Source organism: Staurois parvus, unplaced genomic scaffold, assembly GCF_062004578.1.
Source record: "Staurois parvus isolate SC_StPar_1 unplaced genomic scaffold, SC_StPar_1.0 ptg000235l, whole genome shotgun sequence".
Classification (NCBI taxonomy): domain Eukaryota; kingdom Metazoa; phylum Chordata; class Amphibia; order Anura; family Ranidae; genus Staurois; species Staurois parvus.
The window spans coordinates 2,140,184-2,155,043 of record NW_028318031.1 but is presented as its reverse complement, the minus strand read 5'-3'; the positions used below and the strand labels follow the sequence as shown (position 1 = coordinate 2,155,043).

Genomic DNA, 14,860 nt, shown 5'->3' with positions numbered 1-14,860 from the left:
CCACCTAAAGGCTAAATAGCCGGGGAAGACTGTACACATGCCACAGCCATGAGACTTAGCATCACAAACTCAATGAGACATGCCGAGTTGACAGGCAGCATACCACGTCAAATTTATCCATTAAAGTCAATGGGGCCACACTGCAATAAGCCCCATTAGTTGCAGTGCATTAGCCACCAAAAAAAAAGGCATTCAGGAGGTAACAGGATCACTTCCTTTACACCTGACAGCAGTTCCTTAGCTGCACTCTGAAATGCTATCCACCATGGGGCGCTTTTCAGAGCTTTGGCTAGTGTGAACCTAGCTTAACAGTGTTCAAAGAAAGCATGTTACTGGTGTGGACATGAACAATGCTATTAGGGATGAACCAAAATGTTGTCAGCCCAAACGTATCAGCGAAAAATAAATAGTGTTATCAGCATTTTCTTGATCGGAAAAAGGGTGCTGATAACGGTCCCTGAAAATGTGCAATTTTACACTCTATTTTACCACGTTTAGGGTGCTTTTTTCATAGGTCATGGGGCTAAAAACTCATCAAAACACAACTTGCTGCGGGGCAGATTAAAAACGCATCAAAAACACACAAGTTCTTGATGCGTTTTCAATGCATTTCAGGCCTGGTTCACACCAATGCAGTTTGCATTTTGTCCGTTTTGCAGTGTTTTGCGTTTTTACACACGCATTTTACGCTTTTTAAGCATTTCGCGGTTTTTGAAAAAAAATTTTTGGCCAACTTGTTGCTGGGCAGATTAAAAATGCAAAACGCAACATGTGCATTTTTTTATGTGTTTTCAATGCACACCAATACAGTACGTGTTCTGTCCGTTTTGCAGTGCTTTTTGCAATGTGTTTTTGATGCATTTTTTTAAAGTTTTTTTTGGCCAACTTGTTGCTAGACAGATTAAAAACACATGTGTTTTGATGCTTTTTCAACGCATTTCAGGCCTGGTTCATACCAATGCCGTTTGTTTTGTTCGTCTTTGCAGTTTTTGAAGCACATTTTTGCATGCACATTTTTCATGTTTTGATGCGTTTTGCACATAAAAACATGGGAATTGAGTGAAAGTGCGGCAAAACACGTTTTCTGCAGCATCTCCACTGAAGTCTGTTGAACCAAAAATCCAACATTTTGCGTTTAAAAAAAAAAAAGTCCCTGACCCTTTCCAAAAACGCATCAGGCTCAAAAAATCATAGATGTGAACATGTCCCATAGAAAACCTAAATGGACTGTAGTGCGTTTCTGCAAAAACCCCTAAAAAATACATTGGTGTGATCCAGGGTTCAATGGGGAGGTGCATTTTTGGTGCTTTTTTTTTTTCACGCAAAAACTGCTCAGTGTGAAAGCAGAGGATGTGCATAGGGCACATCAATGGAGGAGGCTGCGGGTAGAGAAAAGTCAGCCAGGGATGGAGGAAACAATGGACAACAGGCACCGTGCAACACTTCTAGGAGTTGAAGTAAACTCTGTATATGAAACAGGATAGAACAGGAAGGCGCTTTTAAGTGCAGTATACCCAGAAGAACTTTAATGATGACAGAAACACAAACTTGCAGTTAAAAACAGACTCAGTAAAATAGTCAGGATGCAGAGGCTCAATCCACCATGTGAGAACCCGCTGTGCCGGCCGGCAGCCGCAGGGGGAGCTGAGGATAAGATATCCAAGATGGCTGCCGGAAGTTCCCGATCTCGCTGGAACGCAGGATGGAGCGCAACGCGGAGACCTCACTCGGAAGTGACGTGGGTTAGGAACGGCATGGAACCGTGATACGTTTTGGAGCATGCGCAGAGCTCCGTCAAGACCGATGCCAACGAGTGATTGGAGACGAATAGGAAGAAGGGGCGGGGAGGGGATGGCCTGAGGAAACGAATGAACGCCCCCCGAAAACCGTACAACGGAGGCCAAAGGAGGAAGAGACTATTAAAAGATGGCGTGGAGGGAAAAAAAATTAAAAATAAAAAACAATTAAAATACAAAAAGTGGGGACGGCACAGAAATGTGCATGATAAAATCTCATTTTTATCTTATACTTTTATTCATTTTGCTCATTGTTCTTCATTTAGCCCACTGGGGAATTCTCAGTACTGCCCTGCAATAACCTGCTTGCAGACTTTTTCCACCCCTTTCCCACTCTCCTCTCTTTTTTCCCTTCACTCCCCACACACTTTGCACATTTTTTCTTAACCACTTCCCGACCGGCCGTTGCATATAAACGGCCGGATGGTGGCAGTGCAGGGTCGGGTGGCCGTCTATAAACGGCCTCCCCGCACCCCTGCTTGTGCGCGCTCCCTGGGAGCGAGCAGCACCGCGATCCGGTGCCCGCTGTGTCCTCCGGACACAGTGAAACACCGATCGGACGGGACCTCTGTACGAGGTCCCGATCATGTGATCACTGATTGGCCAATCAGTGATCACATGCAGAGTAGTAAGCAAGATGTCACTTGTGACATCATTGCTTACTACGTGTGAAATCTGTGAATGATCACAGAGGTCACATGGTACAAGCCTATTCACAACAGGCTTGTACCATGTGACAGGCTGTGACCAATCACAGCTCAGTCAGTACTTCTCAATGAGTGCATGAATGCACACAGAGAGAGAGCAATGATTGCTTTTATATCCTATATGAGTGTAAAAGCAATGTGTAAAAAAAAAAAAAAAAATCTTCATCACCCCCCACAAGTAGTACAGTGTCACCATGGTGACACTGTACTGCTAGGGTGACAGTATGTAAAAAATTAAATATAAAAATATAAAAAAACTAAATAAAAATGTAAAAAAAATGTTTAAAAATTATAATTTTTGTTATAAACTAATTTGGATTTTTTTTTTACTAAAAAGATAACGGAATAAATTTTGGCAAAGATTTATGATGAAATATTATTTATTTGCAAAATTTTATTAAAAAAACATTTTTTTTCAAAATTTTTGGACTTTTTCATTTACATAGCAAAAAAAATAAAAATCCCAGCGGTGAATAAATACCACCAAAATAAAGCTTTATCTGTTTCAAAAAAAATGGTAAAAAATTCATTTGGGTACAGCGTTGCATGACCGCGTAATTGTCATTCAAAGCGTGATAGCACTGAAAGCTGAAAATTGCCCTGGTCAGGAAGGGGGTAAAAGTGTCCGGTCTTTAAGTGGTTAACATTCTCCCTCCCTAGCACCGTTCTGTACTGCCCCCCAATTTTTGTTTTGTTTTTTTAAATTATAAGACATTATAAGTGCTAATACAGCACCTCAATCATCACGGCAGACCAAGACTTCTCTTCGAAATATTTTTATTCTTTTTTCCCCCACTTCATCTTTTAATAGTCTCTTCCTGCTTTGGCCTCTGTTGTATGGTCTTTGGGAGGCGTTCAATGTCGTCTCCTCAGGTCATCTCCTCCCCTTCTTCCTATTTATTTGGCTCCTATCACTAGTTGGCATTGGTCTTGAAGAAGGAGCTCTGCGCATGGTCCGAAACGCGTCACTGTTCCAAACCCACGGCACTTTTGGTCTCCTGGACAGCGTGCGCTTCTGCAATCTCAGAACTTGCGGCAGCCATCTTGGACATCCTCAGCTCCCCCTGCAGCTGCTGGCCGGCACAGCAGGTTCTCACATGGTGGATTGAGCCTCCGCATCCTGACGATTTTGCTGAGCCTGTTTTTAACTGTCATAATTAAAGTTCTTCTGAATATACTGCACTTAGAAGTGCCTTCCTGTTCTATCCTCTTAGTGTGAAAGCAGCCTATTGGCCAAAAGGTGCTGAAAATAAATGTATATTCATTTAAAAATTCATGACATTAATTAAAAAGTCGATAATACAATTATATATTTAAAAAAAAACAAAAAACTTTATTTCGGTTTTCGGCCAAATGTATCCTGAATTTTTCGTTTCGGTCAAAGAATTTTCATTTCGGTGCACCACTATTAATTATACACAAAGTAATTTTCTAGCTGGACTTTCTACAAATTGGACAAAAACATAGGAATAGACTCTTGAGCATTTATCTACTGATTACTAGAGATCTTGTTGACTCTAAATGGGATCTACATAAAATCACTTCTGCAAAATGATAACTCACTGTGCAAGGTTTCTTATCTGTACTGTCATGCAATGCCACAATTACCTTCTAGTGTTATAATGTCAAACAGCAGATCATGACATGATAGGATGACAGGTGCGTGTCTTCATGCCCATCATTTTTAACCACTTCCCGTCTGGCCGTTGTATATAAAACGGCCGGACGGTGGCAGTGCAGGGTCGGGTGGCCGTTTATAAACGGCCTCCCCAACCCCTGCTTGTGCGCGCTCCCTGTGAGCGAGCAGCACCGCGATCCGGTGCCTGCTGTGTCTTACGGAACACCGATCGTTGGACGGGACAGTATGTAAAAAAATATATATATATAAAAAAATTTAAATAAAAATGTATAAAAAAAAAAAGTTTAAAAATAATTTTTGGTTATAAACGGATTTGGTGTATTTTTTTTTTCACTAAAAAGATAACTGAATAAATTTTAGCTAAGATTTATGATGAAATATCTATTTGCAAAATTTTATAAGAAACTTTTTTTCAAAATTTTTGGACTTTCATTTACATAGCATAAAAAATAAAAATCCCAGTGATGAATAAATACCACCAAAATAAATCTTTGTCGGTCTCAAAAAAATGCTAGAACATTCATATGGGTACAGTGTTGCATGACCGTGGAATTGTCAAAGTGTGATAGCACTGAAAGCTAAAAAAAATTGGCCTGGACAGGAAGGGGGTAATAGTGTCCGGACTGGAAGTGGTTAAAGTGGAGCTCCACCCAAAAGGGGAAGTTCTGCTTTAATGCTTTGTCCCCCGCTCCCCATTAAGGATTGGCACCTTTGGGGAGCGGGTACCCAAATTTGACAGGTACCCGCTGCCACTTCCACTGCGACCTATCAGCTACTAGTTTTCAAAGCTTAACTGAACAAGCTCAAGGTAGACGCTGATTGAATAAGTACCTGTAATATTATCCATAGCTGCTGCAGTTTTAGTAACCCCCCCCCCCCCCCAAGTGTGTTAGAGAAAAAATATCACAATTTACCTTTGCAGTCTTCTGAAGGTAATCATCTGCCATGGTACTGTAGTTACAGGGTGCTTTTTTTCCAGTATTTGCTGTGTTGACTTTGACATCTAATTTTACAAAAATTAATAAAAATGGAAAGTTAAAAAAACCCTAACAGTAAGGTCTTATATCACTTTTGCTATTCATGCCTGGTACTCGGGGTGCAAAAAGAATTAGCTACCAGTGTGTCTGTTATAGTCTAAAATCTCCAATCTTGAAATGTTAAAATTTCCTTTTAGGAATTGCTTATATTGTTTACTTCCTTTTCTCTGCCAGAGCAGAAACGACACACACTCAGGAACTGAGACCAGTCAGCCTACAATGGATCTTACAGGGAGCTGACATTTCGTGTTCCGACAGGGAAAGAATATAAGTGAATAGAAACGCATCCTGAAGGGTGATGCTGCACTACAGCATCTCAAAGCTTAGATCATTTGCATTAACAGAAAGTTTTTTCATAAAAGCAGTTTTGTTTTCAAATTCATATTTTTAAATGCAGCTTGCACAAGTCAATTAATTTGACACATTAGCCATTTGCAATTCCCTGCATACTAGAACTTAAGGGAAACGCTAGAAGCAAATCAGGTGTCATACATGGCACGTGCAGTAACAAGGAACATGCCAAGAGGGAAGAGTGTGCCGCTTCACCTTTATGGCCCAATCACAGGCTAGTGAAGAGGTGGTGACCAACTTGTATTGCTTAGCTGCAGTAGATAAAATCCATGCTGCCTGTGTTCTGGTATGGCTATGACTGGATGATAAAAAAAAAAAAAAATCAAAAAAAAATCCACAGGCAGGTACAGTGAAATGGCAACGATGTATGCATTTCATCTGTGTATTCAGCCTTTTTTTTAGTTCAGCTTTGACAGTGTTCAATTAAAAAAAATACAGAAAGTTATACACATGTTGACATTTTTTCGTAGAGCCAACTTTTAATAGGCCCAAATTAACCTAATTCGGATCATGTAAAGAAATCAAAATCAGACTTTACATGCTACTGCACAATATTGACCTGTAAGACCAGGTGATCTAAAATTTATTTAAGGCAACAGCAGTGTTGAAGTGTGTGTCCCTTGTGCTGCCCCACTTTAAAACAGGTGTCTTGTAGAAGACAATCCTAGATATAGGTGAGAACTTTCTAGCACAGACACAGCAATGCTGGAAATTAACTGGCAGCCAGGTCAGAGGAGAGAAGAGCATAAGCAGGCTGGCCACACCAAATTCCTCCTCTTCTGTGGCCTGTTGGAGTGGCTGATTGCTGTGTTCATTATTTCAGTTAAGGTGAAGCTGTATGTTTTAGATTGATTTGTATTTCACAGTAGACTCCAAATCCTACCCTTTAAGCACACACTGATTAGCCACAATCTCACAAAATGCAACTATCAGATTATCCGAACAGTGCCTGTAACAGACTGGATTTTCTAACAGGCAGCTTGGACAGAATTCGATTAAACAATTGACTTTTGTTGAACGCAGCAAAGCTGGCAGTGCCATACACTGTTTGATTTTCATCCAAACCAGCAAGAATCTGACATTTCAGCAGTGTATGGCAATCGTTTACATCAACATGCCTCACTGAAATGAAAGACTTCTTACAGATGTGATAGTTTCAATTTACCATTAGGTGTATGGTCAGTGTTAGTTTTTAATAATCAAGGTATCATGTGAAATCATTTCCCCATTCCAGCTAACATAGGATTAATAATGCATACAGTATGGACACACATACGGTTAATGAGTTTATCAATTATCCATATAGGTTTTTCAATGGTGTAATTCACACTGTGCGTTTACCTGAGTTTAAGTGCAGTCACACTGTGTTTAAAGAAAATAGAATTCTATGCTTGCATGATCCAATTAGGCTCTCTAAATGTGGGCTTACGGCATGTAAACAAGTAAATGCAACAGCAGGAAAAGGTAGGCTCAGGAAAAACTCATCTGGAAAGCATAAAATATGAGGTTCGCTGTATCTGTAAATTATATATCTTTAAGTACAGTGTGAGACACAGGAATTTATAGACTATGGGTTATAGGTAAACACCATCAAGTGATTGGGCACTGACAAAAGCTTTGTTGGGACCACCCCCCAGTGCACCCATCCATATAACGCCACCCTCTTGGTGAGGCCCCAGTATTTTTAGCAAGCAATAAGGAGAACAGAGACAAGAGGGGAGGGACTTTGTCCTCCAAAGATATGGAATGTAAAAGGTATGTCAGAATCCCTATTATATTATTCATACAGTACAGGACACAGGAATGGATTCCTATCCTAAGACCATGGAACAACTCTACGCAATAATTTGAGGCGTGGACAATTAGTTATAACAACAGCAACAGGCTCACAGGGGAAAAAAAAAAAGGGTCAACAGATGCAGAGACTGCTGACTACAAAACCACCTTGCAGCCAACGCACAGATCAGCGGAAGCTCAAACAGCCAACTGTTAAAAAAAAAAAAAAAAACCTGTGTGAAAACATATGGAAATAAAGAAGTAGTGGCACAGCAATTTGTTGAAGGAAGAAAAAAAAAAAAAGAAAAAAAAACCAACAGGTGCTAGAGCCCAAGAACCATGACCTCTTTTGTAGAAAGGCTCAGGTGGGGAAGGAAGGACCCATTCTTTGAGGGTAGAAGCCCTAAACATAAAAAATAACCACCCAGCAGCGTGGAAAGGGAGGGAGAAATCAATTAAGCATCAGCTTCCAAGAAAAGAGGTGTCAGACTGCCATAGATGCCACTCCAGACATCACCCATAAGTTGTTTTGCATGCCTTTAAGGCAGGATATGGGAACAGAGAATGGCATTCCAACAGAAAGCAAAAATAACCTCAGGGAAGCAAGGACTGGCTTCCAGCATACTTTATGGTGAAAATCCATGGGCAACACGGTTCAGTCCAAAAGCCTCAGTACATCCATGATTATATTTGGTTCATGAAAAAGGGGGGGGGGGGTATTTCAACGAACAGATGTTACAGCTCTGTTTACCAAGACATGTTTGGTACATAATCAGTCCAGATAATGAAAAGGTCTTACGCGTATGATATCCCCATACTCGGGATGAGTAGTAGAATGTATTTTGGTGTGTAATTTTAAGTATGCCCACACTTTTTTAGAAATATATTATTGACTGACAAGTTTGCATTAAAAAATACATTTCCATTTTCTTTCCACATTTTCCAAAAACTTGTGGAAAAAAAAACAAAAAAAAGACACGTTCAAAGATTCCTTATGCCTCTTATAAAATACGTTTTAGTATTTGCTTTCCAAAATTTTGTCATTTTGAGGGTGTTTCCACTGTCCTTCCGGGGCCTCCAAAATTGTGATAGGTAGTCACCTATCACACATCACACCAGTCCTAGTGTACCTGATCACCGCCACACCAATTACAGTGTGCCTTATTATTAGAGATGTAATTTATGTTCCTAGAACACCTGAAGGTGCTCCTTGGATGTTGGGCCTCTCTATGTAGCTACCCTGTGAAAGTCTCACATGTGGTGTCCCCATACACAGGAGGAACAGCAGAATGTGCTGCAAGTATGCCAATGCTGTGTGCTTTCCAAAGAATTATGGGAAAAATGACTGCTTCAAAGAAACTCACTATGCCTCTTACTAAATACCTTGGATTGTCTACTTTACAAAAACGGGTCACTGGGGGGCATTTGTACAGGAATTTTAGAGCTATGTACCATAGTTTGTAGATCCTATAACTTTCACATATATTAAATATACACAGATTTGAGTTTTCTTACCAAAATGTAGCAGTATAAATTTTGGTCAAAATTTATGGGGAAAAAAATACTTATTTGGAAAACTTTGGAAAAAGAGAGTTTGTTTGAATGACAATTACACATGCAACACTGTACCCAAAGTACGAGCACGGAATGCTGAAAATTGGCCTGGGCAAGAAGGCGGTAAAAGAGTCTGGTATTGAAGTGGTTAATAATTTTTCTTCCCAATTTTGTAACAGTTTGTCACAAGGTTGTTTATCCACTTTTTCCTATTATATTGCTTTAAACATTTAATAAAAACCATTGAAAGGACAGAACCAGTCATATGGAGGTAAACAATATGGAGTTTTGTGTGTGTCTGCATGTACAATTGTACGTGTGTGTGTATCTACATGTGTCTGCGTGTGTGCATGTACATGTTTGTGTGTATGTATGTACATGTATCTGTGAGTATGCGTGTCTGTACGTGCCTGTGTGTGTACAGGTGTCTGTGTGTGTACAGGTGTCTGTGTGTGTTGGTGGAGAGTAACTAAGGCCTGGCTAATAGTTTAGGACTTGAAATTTTAAATAAATATATATATATATATATATATATATATATATATATATATATATATATATATATATATATATATATATATATATATATATATATACACACACACACACACACACACACCCATTCGCTCATCGGGTCGGTAGGTTGGATAAGTTCCCCCCATATATATGCTGCTCCTGCCCAGCATACTCCTGCCCGCCAGTCTCATGCAGAGGTTACAAAATACCTTAGTGAACAGTTCTGTGTGTGATTATGCAACGTATGTTGGAATACAAGAAATATGATTTAAGAGCCATTACATGGCGATGCATACTCCTCGATTGTGTATATATATTCTTAAAGAAACATCCAATCTATTAGGACACAAAAATGAAGCAACTCAACTCCCAAAAATCATCCAATCAAGTGGTACATAGATAAGGAATGGTCGTAACCAGATGGGACTAAAAAGGGTCAACATTTTGCCATTAACAGAATAATACAGATGGTCATTGATATGCTAGCATAGCTGACGTACCGTTTTAACCACAAAAAGGCATTCCACCACTTACAGGTCATTAAATATATAACACCCTGTGTCACGCAATCTGCATGACCTCTAGGCACAAACATTTCCCCATTTAGTAAAGGGTTCAGGAGAGCACCCGCTTCACAAGGGCAATGCAGACAATTACAGCAACAGTAGGGTCACTGATGAGCTGATACATACTGACTAGACATGATACAATCTCATAAGGATGTGGTGCGATGAAAGACTTGTTCAGAAGCTTGCCTAACATATTTGGCTAAGGTGTAGTCATATTTAACCTCCCTGGCGGTATGATTATTTCAGATTTTTGGTGCTGAAAGCGGTACCATTTTTTTGCATGGAAATATGTAGTTTAATTGTAGGCCTGTCATTTTTAGGAACAACTCACTGAAATCTGTCCGAACAAGAGTCTAGTAAACATTCCGGATATGATAAAACTTGAAACACAAAATCATAAATTATAATTTAATCATAAAAAATAATATAATACATTTAATTCAATATTATAATCAAACCAAAAACACTGAAATTTGAAATATAGCGCCAAGTTCGCACATCGCTGAGCAAAGTCACAGAATCGTTTTCAGTGTCTGATGACGAATTTCCCCACAAATCATTATCATTCAATTCTGTAAGTGGTTCTAATTTACTATCGCTGTTCTCTAGCTGGTCTAAAACAGATTTTGACCTAAAAGGGACGCTTTTTGGACGCCATGGACTTTTCCCAGTTTCCAGGCAGAAAGAACAGTCAAAATGCAGGCAGGGCACAGGACAAAAGCAGTAGGGACAAAATGTATGTGAAATGCTTTGAAACAGCAATTTTTTACTATGTAATAATAGTTTACAAAAAAATGACATTTTTTAAAACTTTAAAATTTTCCGCCGATTCCAGCCCCCGTACGTCCCAGGGATAGGAACATGGAAGCTGGATGCCAGCATCGGCCGGAGGAGATGGCCGGGGACACTGCAGGGGACACATTGCGGGAGCCAAGGACAAGTTAAGCGCTGCAGGGAAACCCTGAGCAACGCCGCATGGTAAGCCCGAGTATAGCTCGGGGTTACCGCTTCTGGTACTGAAACTTTACCCCAAGCTACACTCGGGAATACCGCCAGGGAGGTTAACTATGTGTAAACTGAGATGCGGGCCATATATTATTCTAGCCAAAATCTTCTCTTACAAGAGACTCAAATACCTCTAAGGAGCCCACGCATCTCCATTTCCACGCACCAACAGGCCTGAAAAAGGGGGGGGAGAAATTTCCTCTGAAATGCATTGCCTCAAACTGAACATTCTTTACTCTCAATAAAAGATTATCTTTCCATCAAGTGTTGCATTACTCCGGAACCGGGTACTCCTCTCTTCCCATTTAATATCCTTTTCTACACCACCACCCATGAATGGAAACACCTATTACAGACTAAGAACAATCAAATCAGTCCAGTCTGACCCAAACAAGTCAACGAAAATAAATCCTCGCAGGATTGTAATTTACAGTAAATCTCAAGGTAAACTTATTTCTATTCAGAGCTGTCATAAATGCCTGTGATTCTCCTAAAGAGCCCATCCAGATGACCAACATATCATTGTTAACAATACCGCATGCATTAAAAAGGTAGTGGCATTGACCCTGTACTTTCTACCTGGAGAATATCAGTGAATGAGAGACGCCGGGAGATCTCTGGGGCAGTGTCTGTAGAGGTCATACAGTATAACTCAGTATAATTGAATTTCATTATGCTACGCTGCTAAAAATATGTTGAGTGTAAAAAACAAAATCGCATTGCACATAACTGTATAATATGTTGGAGAGATACCGACCTATAAGAGGATAATTAATTTTTTTTTTTTTTTTTAAATGATATTCTGCCATTGACCTTAAACCAACTAAATGGCGACAGGTCTCTTCAGTTATGATAAAAAAAAATGGCCACTGATATTTTACACATAGTGTACAACAAAATGTCCAACAACTCATTGAGATCCATAGAGTATTTTAAAGAAATGTAGTCTGCCTGCCGCTATCCCCTGATGTCACAAGACCGTCACGTAATGCGTAGGGAGCGTGAGCAGAATTAATGTCATACAGAAGAAAAAACCCTACATATCTGTGTTTGATAAGTTTTTAAAGTTTTAAAAGTATAAGTGAATTTTTGTTTAATACAATACCCAAAATTTTAACCTACGGCATCATATTTACAGAAGTTGCAATAGCCTCTAGATTAGATCATACATACTGTTAGGAAGTTACACTTAGGCCACATGTTGCACAGAGAGCCCCCGATCAGGATGATGGATCAGTGTCAGTGGAAGACCTTGCTTCAAAAAGGAGGAACTGAGCTCTTGCTCCCAAGCACCTGTAACCCACCATTGCTAAATGAGGATCTTCCCTTGTAGGGTATACTAGCGCAAGGATTGTGGTCTGAGGGGCTCAGCTGGTTCAGCATAAATAAATCACAAAAATACAGTAGCTAACAGATTTCCTGTGGCTGTGTCTATGATATATCAGGCAACAGGTAAGACTCCATACAACCGATTTGTGTCATTGGCATTAGATGGAGGCTGAAGTGCGCAGTTATGACTGTTATAAGCACTATGTCACTAGCCAGCGGTAGTAAAGTGGAAGATCGCTGAATTTACAAAGGTGAATGTTATAATAATGTTACCTCTGAAGTTTAACAAATTGAGATGATGGCAGCTAGGGAAAAGAAGATTACCCCATAAATTATACTTTTAAAACAGCCTTTGTGCTTAACATTGCAGTGTGTCTTTAGGATAAAAGGATATAATGTAGTGTATGCTACAAATCGAAGCAAAGATTCATCCAGACCTTTATAGGCAGGTACTGGTATGTCAAGGTACAGGGAAATAATTTCTTACTCTGTCCAGGTCTCTCGTTCTGCATAGGATACACACTGCAACCAAGTCACTTGTTGCACCATGTATCAAAGTAAGCAAACGCATGATCCAGTACCCAAAGCAAACATTACAGGCCAGTCCAGCTGCTGCTGTTTCTGGCTATGGTTCCCAAGATGTACGTGGGGGTAATCTATATGGTAACTGCTAGTGAGCCATAAAATTATAAGCAGTTAGTCCTTGATAGAAGTGTCAGAGGAGGAAAGCAAAACTGGTGAAAAAAACAAAAAAAAAAAAAACAAAAAAAAAAACCTTCTCTAAAAAGTAAGGGAGGAGTGCATCTCTCAAGGATACTAGAAAAAAAAAAACTGGAGCCTCAAAGAATGGACGGGGTTATATCGACATACATATAACCCATAGTCTATGAATCAATTCCCGTACCCTGTACTAACCAAGTTAAGAAGTTTATACTTCCCCGATAACTTCCATGTTTAGTAAAGCTAAATGCAGGAGTGCCAGTGCTGAATGAGGCCTAACACACAACAGTGCATAGGCAGCAGCAAAAGCAGGGACCATGTCCTAACCTTGCTTAATTTTAATAGGTAGCCAAAGTCAGATTCCAAAAGACTACACCTCATTTGAGTAAAGCTCATCAAATGAATTCACATGTTCCACTAAAAACCAAACACTTAGCAACATTCTCATCTGACTGCCAAACAGCCCAACCACCTTTGTAGTCATCATAACTCATCTCTATCAAGTTACAGTACAATTTGGGAAAAACAGCCTCTCCTGCATAATCTTTTTAATAGATAAAAATAACATTACACACTTGACCTAAGAACTCTCACACGAGCTGTGCTGAAATAGTTCCAAACACCACCATCATATTACAAAAGCTTGTGAGAGAGGACTATTAAATCATATGCCAAGTCTACCACAGTTACAGTGATCTAAGACAAGTCTTAACATAGCAGTTCCTCAAGAGAAGAAACAATACTGAAGTTGACTGTAAATTTTTCAGTAACCCGATAGGCTGAAAATTTGTAGATATAGGAGACTTACACAGACTATTTTTTATATTTTCAAAAGGTATATAAAAGAACTACAGTATCAAATATAATTACTGTATATACAAACATCACAAATGCCCAATATAGGATGCAACTTACAGGCCATGAGGCCTAGTAAAAAAAACAAAAAAACTCAGCAGTAGGGACATTACTTAACAGTGTGATGTGTCCCTTTTGCTGCTGTCTTCAGATTTCTCACAAATCTTCCTCCTTTGATCCTCCAACCCCTGCCATCGTAATCCTCCAGTATGATGGGGGTTAATCGAGACAATGAGAATGTCACCAGCAAGGGAAAGGTGTCAAACTACCAAGTTTTTATAATGCCAAAATAAAGGCAATTTTCTCTTTCATTCCTATCATAGTGATAGTTGGCGAGGGGAAATTTCACTATGGGCAGCACAGATAACAGTCAAAACCTAAAATGCTGGGGCATGGCCAGAGCAGAGGCTGAATGGCTACATAACCACACAGCTCTGCTTTACTCACAGTGCCAGCACACAGCAGCGGTGAACCTGACACTCCAAAAGCGACCAGAGGTGAGGCAACAGCCCATTGACCCTCAGGGAGATGACACAGAAGAGGAAAGCTGAGAAGAAAATTCTGAAATTAACAGTTTCACCCAGGGTGGATCCCAGTAACCCCCAACATGGCAGCAGCAGCTTAGGATCCTCCTCCTCTCACTCAGCACACAGGCAAGTCTCTGCAGCTTCTCCTGTGACACCTGTTAAACAGAAAAACAGCTCTATCTTAGGCTCAGTTCACACTAGCTTTGTCAGCAGGTGTCAGGAATGAGTTAACGCTTCGCAAACGCCTATGAAAATTCTGCACATGGCAGCACACAGTGCTGTTCACACTGAAGCGTTAGCGTTGCGTCCTAGCAAAACTAATGCCTCGTGTCGAGTCAGGAGTTGAAGCCTCCCGTTTAAGTCTATGGTTTCGCTCCACAAACGCCTGGCAGGCGTTTGTGGTGCGGTTGCGGAGCGTTAATACCATTTATCTTCATTATAGGAGTTTGTGGTGCGGTTTTAACGCTTGGCAAATGCCT

General features: G+C 40.0%; 1 protein-coding gene across 4 annotated transcripts in view; it reads right to left on the bottom strand.

The window, feature by feature from the left end:
• DIS3L2 (DIS3 like 3'-5' exoribonuclease 2) overlaps positions 1-14,860 on the bottom strand; it is a 746,747-nt gene that overhangs the window by 403,926 nt on the left and 327,961 nt on the right. For all 4 annotated transcript variants that reach the window (XM_089680086.1, XM_089680087.1, XM_089680085.1 and 1 more), the window contains one exon: positions 5,057-5,145. In XM_089680086.1, coding sequence (XP_089536212.1) covers positions 5,057-5,145 — 89 coding nt within the window. The remainder of the gene's footprint in view (positions 1-5,056; positions 5,146-14,860) is intronic.